The following is a 12,115-nucleotide window of genomic DNA, read 5'->3' as shown; positions in this document are numbered from 1 at the left end:
CGCCTTGGCTGGATTTAGACTGTAGGTCTTTTGGCCAATTCCAATTTCGTGCCTATAGTACATCCAATCTGCTTTCGATTGCATGTGGATTTTTTTTCTGCGTATACTGACGTGTATCCAAAGCAGGTAAGACAGAAATTTGAATTTGGTCTGTGATGCCAAATAGCATAAAAGCAGCCTTTTCCCTTTCTGTTATGTCTTCAGGGCAATCAGATGGTTCACTCCTGACTGGAATCACAACACATGCAAATATTTGGAAGCTAACCCGCTAAGTGACATGCATGCTGCGTGTTTGTATGTGGGGGGGCTACTTTGTCGGGTGCAGGCATTATGGACACTGTGGCACTATTTGTCATTAGGCTATCACATGAGGCCCTTTAAGAAGACAACATGTGCAGGGGGAAGTTATACATGAACATAAAATGATGCTGGTCAAAACCCTCAACTTGAGTATAAAGCACAACCTTTTTGCAAAAGTCGGAGTCCAAAATATTCCAGGGACAATTTGATTAGCTGAGGGACTGCAGCGTTTTATATTTACAAAAAAATAAATAAATCCTACATTGACTGAATTGGCTGCCGTCCACCTATAGAAGTAAATGGGTTGCCTACAAAGCTATAGATCACTATCGTCATCATCATCATTGGCGATGCGCTGGAGGAACGGAGAGAAAGGCTGCATGCAGATTGGTGGGGAGCAGGGTGCGGGTCCTCAGACATGTACAGTGTTTGGTCATCACCTGGGGAGAGAACAGTAAAATCATAATGAATATAATAATCACATGATTCTTGGGACAATTTGCATTGTATGCACGCACACACGTAGAACCTGAATATAATTTTCTGGAAAATTTCAAAACTTCAACATCTGGCTCACAAGACTTGTAAATGTTTAGCTATGCATCACATCAAAGGTGCGCATCGTGTTACCTCGGTATTAACTTGCAGCCGTTTCCTGGTGAACGACGAAATGTCTATTTGAATCGTCCACCTCGCTGCCACAGTGCGCATCACTCCTGCTTATAAAAACAGAAACACTCAACAAAACTCATCCAGTGGACCACTTGCGCTATGCAAATTTCCAAGTAAATAATGCTCGGTTTTTGATCAGTAGTCCAACTTTTTCATTCAACCTTCCCAACATAAAAACTCAAATACACCAATGGGTGTCTCTACTGTTAACTTATATTCTGAGGAGAGGAATTCATGCGGTGGTTGATGGACTGAGTCGTATGTTATCAAACTATTGACCAGCTGAGGTCTCTTGCTCACAGTACAATACAAAATAGTTCTACATCACTCCAAACCGAAATATTGAATTCAATACCTCCCTGACAGTGCCAATCAATACTTAGCATGATTGTTTTGGTGTAATAGATTTTCTGATATAGCGCTCATTGTTCAATTGTGCAGTTGTAAAGTGAAAAATCTCATTGTTCTCACCTGTTGTCATTGATGTCTCTTGTGTCACTGATGCCGTTTCCTGTTGGCAACAGAAAAGTAGTTTAATACATAACTTCTTCTTTACTAATAAATTGAGCTCACCGATTAAAAACCTATGCATATCTTTTTATTTGGTAAATTTGATAGGGTGAAGGAGATCCACATGATGGAAATTCAACACCTGAACTGTTAATAGTCACGACTTAAAATTTGATGCTTAGATATATTTGACATATACATGCTCACCATTCTCAATGTTAAGTGGGAAGGATTCCAGTATGTCACCATTGTATCTGCCTGCTCTGTAGCCCAGTGCTGTGGAAACCCTGTGAAACAACAAAGGGAGCATCAGAATAAATGCATATCACACATTATTGTAGTGAATCACATTTTACATACGTGTTGGTTTGAACAGAGTTCGGGTTGCAGTTGATGCTTGCCGAGTTGCTCGGCGTCATGTTGCTCTGAAAGACGGCATTGCTGAAGGTGTTGGCGTGCTCAGTGGCCCGGATGTACGAGTAGAATGGGTTGCTGGGAGAGCAGACAGGCATTTGCTTGGGCCTCACGGGCTTTGCTGGGGGTGACACGAGTAAGATTGTTATCAAAGTGCATCACTTGCTAAACACATTCGTTAAGTATCCATTTTCTCTTCTTTCATGCTCAGAAACCAAACACACAATAGAACCAGTACCAATCTGCGCGGCATGAGGGCGTCGCATGGCGTTTTTGGCCCTCATGGCGTCCTTGATGCGGTCGACTTCCTGCTGGTAGCGACGGCGGTCCATCATGGCGCCCTCCTTGGCGTCCCTCAGTGCAGTCTCCAGGGCCTTAACTCTCTCAGCAGTAGACCGAAGACGTTTCTCCAGCTTTGGAAGCTCACAACGCAGATCTGCATTGTCACGAACCAGCTGAAAAGTCGTGAGAGAGAGAGGGACAAACTTGAGTGCTACGCATGTCTCTTGAAGCACATAGAAATAAAAAAAATATCTGCCACATGTGTTTCTTACCTGTTTGTGAACCTTCGTAAGTTGGTCCAGGTTATTCTCAAGAAAGGAAATCTTCTGCTTCTGGGTGCAAGACCCCCCGCTATCATCAGGTTCCATTTCGGAACTCTGTACATTGGAGTGTTTATGAAAGTCTACTTCAAATAAACTTCTCAACATAATGGTGATCAAGTGTCACATCATTTGTAAACTACAAACAAAAATGCAGTGGCTAACACTAACTAGCCACAACATTGGGTGCACCAGGCTGCCATTACAAAAATAGGATTGGTGGAGGCTATTGTAGAGACTTTTATACAGGCCGACTTTTTGGAAGCTATCAGTTTGTGCAGCTGTACCAAATTATGTGATGTTAGTAATGTTGAACTCTTAAGAGAGTATTCTGACTTACTTTTTTAACCCGCGACGTGAGGTCTTGAACAAACAGCTTGCGAAGGTTGTGGAGGGTCTGGAGCTCGCGGGCCTAGGGCAAGTACGGGTGAAGCGAGGATTAGAAGGCTATACGTGGAAAATCCGATATTCCAGAAAGGATATGACGGAATAGCATGGACTTGTGTCAGAAGATGAAGTTGGTTTGAGGTTTACTTACGACAGTCTCCTCCAGACCCTTCAGGTCCTGTTTAGTCTGCTCATGGCGCTCGTGCAGGAATCTGACAGTAAGATGAAAAATATTATTATATGCAGTATTTAAAAACTAAGAAAATATTAGTGTAAAAAAAAAAAAAAGAGATTTGACACCAATATTGAACATGTCTTTCAGTTGAGTGACTTACGAGAGCTCCTCCAGGCGCTCGCTCTTGGAGGTATCCTGACTTTTCAGACGTTCAAAGTCGGAGCGAACCTGAGCCAACTCCAGCTCCATCTTGGAATTACGACTGGACATGACACATGTTCCATTAATGTCATTCATGACAATCATATCAAATGTGTGTTAATCGTGAAAAGGTACAGACTCCGTGAGTTCGTCGATGAGCCTCTGCTTCTCATTAATCTCATCACGCAGACGTGCCAGCTGCTTGTGATGGAGGCCGCGGTGAGACTCGCCCTGCTGGCGGCTAATCTTCTGCATTGTTTCAAATTGAATTTAAAGGAAACAGACCACATTATTCATCCATTTGTTTGTAAAAAAAAGGGAAATAAATGTAGACTTATGACTTCATTTTCCAAAAGCTCTTAAATGAACACTTAATATAAAAAACATGAACATACTGTATGGTGAAAGACATCAGCATTATGTTATGATCAATTTAAAAGCGATGCTATGATATTATACAACAAAGAAAGAAAAGAATTACAAAACAATTCCTAAAATAATCTAACAGTAAATTCAAAATTTTAAAATTTACATACAATGTAAAGTTGACTTTTAATTTTCTTGTGGGGTGGCTGTCCACTCGAGTATAAAGCTAAACTTCATTGTCTGTGAAGAAGCTTTTCAGAAGTCTGTAGGAGACTTTGGACAAAAGGCATTTTTGACAAGGGCTTCTAAAGTCGCAAAATTAGCAAGTGAGTACACACCCACTTTGTCGGAATGGTCTAGCTCCTCCCGCAGTTGCCATAGTAACAAAACCATACATATGGAATTTGGATGAGATTGATATACGCCCCCATTCATTCATGTGGTAATGCTTTTTGATGGAGAAATGTCAAAGACCTTTTTATTAAGACACCTGCAAATTATTTTTAGTTTGGAAAAAATGCTTAGTTTGTCTACTTTAATGTTAGATATGAAAAACACAATTTTATACCTTCACATTTCCATCTTCACTCTCTCCTTTCTCTCCATCTTTCTCCTCCAGAAGGGAATTATCTTGTAGAAGAGGAGAAAATGGGAAAGGGTTAGATCACCAAACATAAACACCCACACAAATAAATAATGTGAGGTGAAAGATGTGCAAAAAAAAAAAAAAAAAACCCACACTGAGTGTGTGAGTGTCCTGAGCATTACCTTGGTCTTGCAGTTTGGCCAACTCTTCGCTCAGAGAGTCGTGACTTTCCTCCAGAAGTCTCTTCTTGTGCTCCACGCTCTGCATGTACTCGGTCAGGGAGCGGATTTTTGCCTCATGCTGCGATGAAATGTTAGCACTCTCACCAGTTACATGAGAACCACGGAAGAAACCTTCTTGATTCATTCCATCCAATTTCTTCATGGGGGGCCTCACCTGAGAGATGAGGAGGTGGCAAGAGGAGAGCTCCCTCCCAGTCTCCTCCATCTTGCGGTGGCACTCCAGCTGCATGTTCTCCAGTTGCCGACAACGCTTCACCATGCTCTTCACCTCTGACTTGATCTTGCTGATATACAGACGAGCTACTGTAAACTCCTCCTCGATGGCGCCGCTGATCTCCACCGGCTGAACGAAGGAGCAAACATGGCTTTCAGGTGTCATTCATGCATAAGAATTTGTTTGTTTGATGAAAAACATCTCATACCCATCTATTCGTCCATCTATCTATACTCCAACTCACCAGCTTGATTTCACCATTGCCCACAATGGAGCTGAACTCACTCAGGTCCCTCATCAGTCCATTAAGGACGTCGGCGATACGCTTCCTCTGCTGACCGCTCACTTCCTGCATGCGAGACAGCTCCGCCTCCAGCTCCATCAGACTCGACTGGTTCAGACAAGGGGGCAGAATGTAGTAATTCCAACTGAAACGGTCATCTAATGGCATACATGTGTGTCTTTCTACAAATTAGAATAAAAATGGAAACTGCAGCATATTTCTGTCACACTCTTCTTCTTGAACGTACCATTTTCTGGGCCAGCTGGTCAGCCAGCAGCTGGTTTTGCAGACCTTTCTCCTCCACCTCCTGGCTCTTTTGGTCATAGTTGATAGCCAGCTCCTCCAGAGCCTGCAGCACCTCCTTCACCTCGGCCTTGGCGCAGTCACTTTCCACTTGCAACCTGCCGAGCTCCGCCTGCACCTTGTCACCGTCGCCACGCGAAGACGCCAAGAGCTGCCGGTCAAGATGACACACGTGAGAAAGACAACTTGATGTGTGAATCTGCTTGCGCGAGTTGGTGTGTACCTCGTCCTGATCCAACATTTGCTGCTTCAGTTTCTCCACCAGCTGACACTGCAGGTTGATCTCATCATCCTGTAATGCACATCGCATCTCCATGACAACAACCATGTCCATCCATCGAGTTTCTGTAACATTTGATCCTGCCTCTGATTGTGATGATATGCTTACCTTGTCGTCCAATTGCTTGTACAGTTTGCGGATCTCCTCTTCGTATTTCTGGCGCTCCTCCTCGGAAATTCGGACCACAATGGAAGAGGTGTCATTATCCAGGATGGGACGCTCTTCCACCGACTCATAACGGGTCACAATCTCCGGTTGGGTCCTCTCCGTCTCGGGTACATCCTCTCCTGGAGGAAGTGACAATGACACTGAGAGTTGCATTATTTTTTTTCAAAGCATGTTCATTTGGTTGTCGGCTTCTGTTTCGCTCACCATTCCTCCAGCGGTTGAGCTCAGCCTCCAGCTTTTGGATGCTGTCCTTCAAAGTCTTGTTCTTCTCCTTCTCCTTCTCATACTTCTTCTTCCACTGCTCAGCTGTTAGTTCCAAGTTGATGGAGGCCGTGTTTCGAATAGTCTTAGCACTGTTTTGTATCGTATGAAACACACAGAGGAGTGATGAGATGGCATTGTAATGAGAATAGAAATGAATTGAAATGTCCAAAATGTCGGGTTAAGATGAGGAATTAAGACTGAGGGACAACAAAGGACTGAAGCCCAAACCATGATTAATAATGTGTGTCCAATTTTTTTAGCAACAATTTTCTGGTGAAAGGTACTAATAAACAATCACCGTTGTCCAAACATCAGTGTGGACTTAGTCTCGGCGTCGTTATAGCTGGAGGGTGAGCAGCAAATGAACATGGTGGTGCGACAATTCCCGCCAAGAGAGTCCTGCAGGATCCGCGTCATTTTGCTGTCACGGTATGGCACGTGGCTTTTCTGGGAGAAGAGAAAACAGACATGTCGCCTTTGGAGGCAAGGAGGGAGCTTAAATAGGAAGAGTCACGCGAGTGAAGGCTCACCGTGCCCTCGGCCAAGGCCGAGATGACATTTCCCAGAGCTGACAGAGACTTGTTGATGTTTTTGGCCTCATCCAGTACTGCCCCTGCAGCCCCCGTCTTACTGACCTGGTGAACAGGGTCAGTAACGTCAAGTTACAAGTCAAATACAACACCTGACATCTCCTATTGGCAGAATATGGTTGGGTAAAATTCACTCAAATTTGTTTGATTTTTTTTTTTTTTAAATGTAGATTATCTACCACTATGTGGCTCTTTTCTTTGACCTGGTCACAATTGATGTTGATTTTTACCTTCTCGCTTCCTGCCAGGTCCACCAGATAGAGTTTGCCACAAAGCTTCTGCTCCGTCTCCACATGCTCCTGCTTGATGTTGATCAGGAAGATGCTGTGACTGCGAGAGCTGTGTTCATTCATGTCTGCGCAAATACACAAAAAACACCATTTTTAAAATATGTATGGTGTATACATGTTATATTGATCGTTTTTATGAAAGAAAAGCAGAATTTATATATATATATATATATATATATATATATATAATGCAAAATGAATTGATAATGCGACTTCATAATCTAATTCTGGTATTTCACATATATTTCAGAATTATCATTGCATGAATGCTAATGGACTGTGAAAAAACAAGCTGATTTAAATGAATGATTCTGTAGCGTTAGAAGCGGCTCTTTTTGCATGAAAGAGACTCAACAAATCCCAACTGTAAGTGCAGCAAGGTGACCTCATCATGCAGAGCATGAGGCAGCGCTATCTGACAATCTCTTCCCAAAATCAACGTTCAGGTTTCAGAACTCAGAACGCTGTCCTTGCAGCACAGTGAGTCAGCATGACAAGACTGCAATGACGGCATCATGGATGAAACCAACTTGCATTGTTAGACTTTATAATGTGTCTGCTCTAGCGGCTGTGCGTGTGTGCTGCCATGGCAACATGTTCTTCCCATCTAATCAATGTTGTGACCGTTTTCCAGCACGCAATACCATGTAATCCATAAAATACACACACAATCCCCTTGGTACTAATCAGCCCAGTGGTTTATGCATGAGTCATCACAGTTCCTCAAACACAATATCAGTGAGACACATACTCGGCCTACATAAAAATAAAAAGTCAATGACCAGGGATGAAAGGACTGTAACCTGAGAGGACTTAGGGAGTATGTCCGTGTGTTGGTACGGGGGCTTTAATGTCTGGGTTGAAAACATTTTACTCCAACCAGGATGACAAAGGCATCTGTTTTTGTTGGCGAGGAGCTGACTTACTGGTAACAGCAACATGGCGGTTTGATTTGCCCTCATCAATCACGTCCATCACCTCATCCGGGCTGGAGACAAAGCGCTCAGTGCACCCCTGAGAATTAGATACAAGGTTTAACATTTAATGGATGTTCACGGGATGCAGTCATATATTCATGTACTACGAGGCCTAACGGTCACATACCTTGACATATGGCACACGGTTCTTATCCTCGTGGACGGACAGGTTAGTTTTGGTCACTAAAAAAATAAAAACAATTTGCAAATGCCGAAATATGAGATAAATGCGGCTATTCACTAAACATTCAGGCACTCACCATCCAGCAAGTCACGGATTTTGTCCATGTAGATTTCAAAATATGAAACCTTATAGAGACAAAGTAAAAAAGAAGATAATGCTTGATAAACACAAAATATAAACATAAAATCAACCAACAGATGGTAATATTTGAACCTTGATGTGGAATTCCAGGTTTTCGTCCATGGCAAAGATGTGATTAAAGATGTCCTCGGCAATGCGAGGGATGATGCCCATCTGGTGAGGGTCGTGCAGCTTGCCCTAAAACAGCAAGTCAGATTGTAAAATGGGCAAAGAATTGAACTGCCAAGCACAGATTGTGTCAAAATAAAAGTATCTCTACCTCCATGGTGTGAGTCTTGCCAGAAGAGGTTTGTCCATATGCAAAGATGGTGCCATTGTAGCCACCCAACACATCTATAACAGTGAGTTTAAAAAAAATTAAAAAAATTAAAAAAAAAGATTTTAGAATTGTTAAATACTTTGTAAATGTAGTTTGGATGCGTACCCTTAACAATCTGCTTAGCACAGGTGTTGTAGACTTGCTCCTGGGTAGTGTTGGTCGGAAAAACTCGATCAAACACGTAGGACTTGCCCTGCAAACAGCAAACATGGGGAAGACATGCAAAGTTAAAATGTTGCAATTTAACATATATTGGATAAAGTCGGTGTCGGGTCAATTTCATACACTTTGACGAATAAATACTATAGGTCTGGTCGCACGCCACCTTTTATTCTTTACACATTATCAATCAAGTGTTGAATATATGTACCTTAAGAACAAATTGGATAACTTTCCTTTATGGTCCACACTCTCTGAGAAGTGTGTTTTTTTTTCTTTTTTTTTTTTCAAAGTCTATTTTGTAAAGACAATAACAATTAAAAATAGTTAGGTTAGATACATTTCAGTAAGCCTATTTTGTTGAAAGTGGATAGCTAGTGGAGGCGCCAGCTACAAAAGTTAAGCTTGTGTGCAGATCCACTTCTGCCTATTCAGCTCATTGTTTTGTATTGCACGACTTAATTGCTTTCATTTTTTCAAACAAAGAATGGAAAAGATTATGTAATCACAGTCGTTTGCTTTTTGCCTGGTTGTGGAAAGCCGTGTATCTGATGCGGATGCTTGGTGCTCATGCCATGTCTATAGTGTTTTAATCGATGACTGTACGAAATTCAATATTATTATTGAATTTGTGGTTGAAATTTGTTTTATTTTGGGAAGGTGTTGTGTAGATGTGATTGCGCCACGATATATAATAACAATATTAGGAGTGATACCAATTCAACAGATGCAGTGTTTAGTAACTTTTAGTGCAAATCATTGGTGTTTTTTCAGCTACAAAAAAAAAACGGTACAATTTATCGATTAATCGGCTCCGTTACAATGGGGTTTCCACGGCGACATTTAAAAGGCTTGAAATAACTTTTTTTTTCTTTAAAGAGCAGTCTTGCAAATCAATAACTGCATTAGAGGAGCAACCTTCAAATTTTGAGGAGCTTTTTTTTGCAGGCTAATCATTAATCAAATGATTAAAACAAGGAGATGGATTTTTTTATAATCCAATCCAAAAAAAAAAAAATCGAAAAAATAATCAACAGATTGTTAAAATAATCCTTAATTGCATGCACATCAAAATGGATTTGGTGGCTTGAGTGGCTTTTTTAATGGCCAGGTCGATCGCCTTCAACTTGAAGTCTGCATCGTCGGCATTACATGGCATTTTTGGTATGATGACGCAGTATGCTTGAAGAGAGCAGATCTGAATGATTTAACCTGTGCCAATTTGTTGATGAATGTAACATGGATGTTTTGGGGCTTCAGTGGGAGACAGCCAGAGCATGAGACATGAAAACTCCACGCAGAAAGGCCAAAGCTGAGATTTAGATCATGAACCTCTAAACTATAAGGAAGGCGTACTAACCACAAGGTCACAATGCTACCCAATTTAAAATAGTTGACACAGTAGTGTACGGAAATGTTTTTAATTTAAACTAATACCAAAAAAAAAACATCAACTGTGTGACACAAGGATGAGTGACTCAGCACAGACAAAGGCGAGCAATTAAGTCACATAGCGCCATTCTCTAACGTGGTACACAAGGCAAATGCAGTAGCAAAAAAGACTATTAGCATGGAGGAAAAAAGAGGGTACTATTGGGAATCAGGCACTTGGGAGGAGCTTCAACAAGGGAAGATAAAGCAGGTCAGTCACTAATGTGCAGGCTGGCAGATTATTGATCCAATTTGAGAAGTCACTTTTGGACTCCATTATTGCTTACGTACAGCCTTTTCTCGCTTCTTTGAGTGATGTGTATACTCATAAAACAATGCAATCAATATTACATGAAGTAGTAAAGAAAAACACAATCCTAGGTTTAGTCTTGTTTTTGAATAACCATAATATTTTCTAGTTTGGCATTGTTATTCAGGGATTCTTTTGAACAGCAACTGTTTTAACAATGAAACCTTACATCTTTGTCCCACAAGAAAAAAAATATCCATCCATCCATCCATTTTCTGAACCGCTTAGTCCCCACGGGGGTCGCGGGAGAAAAAAAATATCTGACAGCATTTTGCCTTCTTTAGTTATTCAAGTAATCAATCAATTAAGCAAAATAGAACGCTTATCAATTTATCTATCATTCTTGAACTGAATGACCTCACAAACATAAATATACACACAAGAATAGCGGGATGCCAACTATTGTAAGGTAAAAGACAAGAACTCGGCGACACACACACAAACACACACAATGTTATTAAGGCCTAAAGCAATGATTAATTGATGAAGGGGCCCGCGTGCACAATGAGGAGACTCCCTTTTCTGTATGTGTGTTGATTTTTTTTTTTTTTTTTGCTTACCCCGACGAGGACGGTGTCATCTCCTTGGAATTTGGGCAAGAAGAGGTCCCCCCGAATGATCTCGGACTGGTTGAGAGGACGAAAGCGACACAGCACTTTGATGTTGCACTCGGCTGGGACGTCGGCCATGGCGCAGATTGGATGAGGAGGATGAAGAGGATGAGGAGGCTGGCGAAGATGCTGGTGGCGGCCTGGAGCCGATGCGTCGGGGAATGGAAAAAAAACAAACGACGAGAGAACCACGGAGGTCGCTCCTTGTTTTTCCAGGGGGCAGCAAAGAAGCTTAGTGTTCTTTCTTTTTTTCGACTATTTAAGCGTCGAAAAGAAACACGAAGCTTGGCGGCGTTTCCGTGTCGCAGTGAGCGGGGAAGGCGCTTATTAGTCGTCCAAACACCAAATGACCGGCCTACATAATTAAAAGAACAGATTAAATTGTGCCCTCCGCTTCTCTGGAAGAGATATATGGTGTTGTGTAGCTGCCTTTTCTCTCTTTTGGGTGCGTCAGGCCGGCTGAAGGTGAGCGATGCTGTTGGAAGGGCAGTGAGGTACAAGGCTACCACAGCGCCCCCCATCGGTGAGGTCCGCAAAGGGCGTGGCCTGCATCCTCGCAAAACTGGTACCCACAGACATCATCTTTAACGCACATACCCGTTTAAGCATAACCGGTTGCGTTGACATAGGCGCCGTATTGAATGTGGCAAATTCAAGTCTACGCAGTCAAAAAACTGCCAGTTTGGCTCTAGAGTCAGGTGCTTCTACTCAACCGGAACTCATGTTACATCTTTTTAACTGACACTTCGCACATTCGTAATACAGCTAACTTGTGGGTGCTAACTATTTTCAGCACTTTGCGGGTTGTTTTATGATCGTCCATTGACTTGCATTGTTTATGGGCAAATCTGCCACATCCAAGATGGTGGATTCACTGGTGCGTCGCAGCTACCGGTCAACTACCTTAAGGCAGTGTCTAGAGTGGTACCCACCTCACCACCATTGTTCAGCTATGGCTCAGCATCCTGCTACCGCAACGGCTGCAGCTTCTCTTCATCCTCTGGGGAAACCAAAACCAGCAGAAGGAATGACACAGCGACACGTCATCAGCAGTCATCCTGAAGCCAGGATTGAAGATAGGCGATATTAAACGTCTCAACAATGTTTCTAGGCAGAAAATGCGGCATTGGAAAATA

General features: G+C 42.2%; 1 protein-coding gene across 2 annotated transcripts; it reads right to left on the bottom strand.

Annotated features, from left to right (window-relative positions):
* Positions 1-604: 604 nt before the first annotated feature.
* On the bottom strand, positions 605-11,492 carry kif5aa (kinesin family member 5A, a). Of its 2 annotated transcripts, none has more exons than XM_049752864.2 (29): positions 10,929-11,492; positions 8,574-8,661; positions 8,409-8,482; positions 8,222-8,326; positions 8,085-8,133; positions 7,952-8,007; positions 7,774-7,861; positions 6,788-6,912; positions 6,498-6,602; positions 6,266-6,414; positions 5,908-6,056; positions 5,644-5,843; positions 5,479-5,547; positions 5,200-5,406; positions 4,914-5,060; positions 4,610-4,798; positions 4,396-4,513; positions 4,196-4,257; positions 3,401-3,510; positions 3,221-3,322; positions 3,037-3,097; positions 2,839-2,910; positions 2,451-2,555; positions 2,135-2,351; positions 1,843-2,017; positions 1,690-1,769; positions 1,444-1,483; positions 931-1,016; positions 605-740 (listed from the first exon to the last, which is right to left on the bottom strand). In XM_049752864.2, the coding sequence occupies exons 1-28, from the start codon at positions 11,055-11,057 to the stop codon at positions 938-940; spliced, it is 3,150 nt and encodes a 1,049-aa protein (XP_049608821.1). In that variant the 5' UTR covers positions 11,058-11,492; the 3' UTR covers positions 605-740; positions 931-937. The 2 variants fall into 2 exon arrangements, with proteins under 2 accessions (XP_049608821.1, XP_049608822.1); XM_049752865.2 differs by having other exon boundaries at positions 5,644-5,822.
* Positions 11,493-12,115: the final 623 nt, after the last annotated feature.

The sequence above is a fragment of the Syngnathus scovelli genome, chromosome 2, assembly GCF_024217435.2.
Source record: "Syngnathus scovelli strain Florida chromosome 2, RoL_Ssco_1.2, whole genome shotgun sequence".
Taxonomy (NCBI): Eukaryota; Metazoa; Chordata; class Actinopteri; order Syngnathiformes; family Syngnathidae; genus Syngnathus; species Syngnathus scovelli.
This window is presented reverse-complemented; position numbering and strand designations above follow the sequence as displayed.

Bases quoted from the DNA above. Each gene is read 5' to 3' on its own strand.
- kif5aa (XM_049752864.2), bottom strand. From the start codon at position 11,057: ATGGCCGACGTCCCAGCCGAGTGCAACATCAAAGTGCTGTGTCGCTTT. The intron at 4,258-4,395 runs GTAATGCTCAGG...CTCTTCTACAAG, and splicing joins GGCCAAACTGCAAGACCAAG to ATAATTCCCTTCTGGAGGAG. The intron at 2,018-2,134 runs GTACTGGTTCTA...TGTCACCCCCAG, and splicing joins CCCTCATGCCGCGCAGATTG to CAAAGCCCGTGAGGCCCAAG.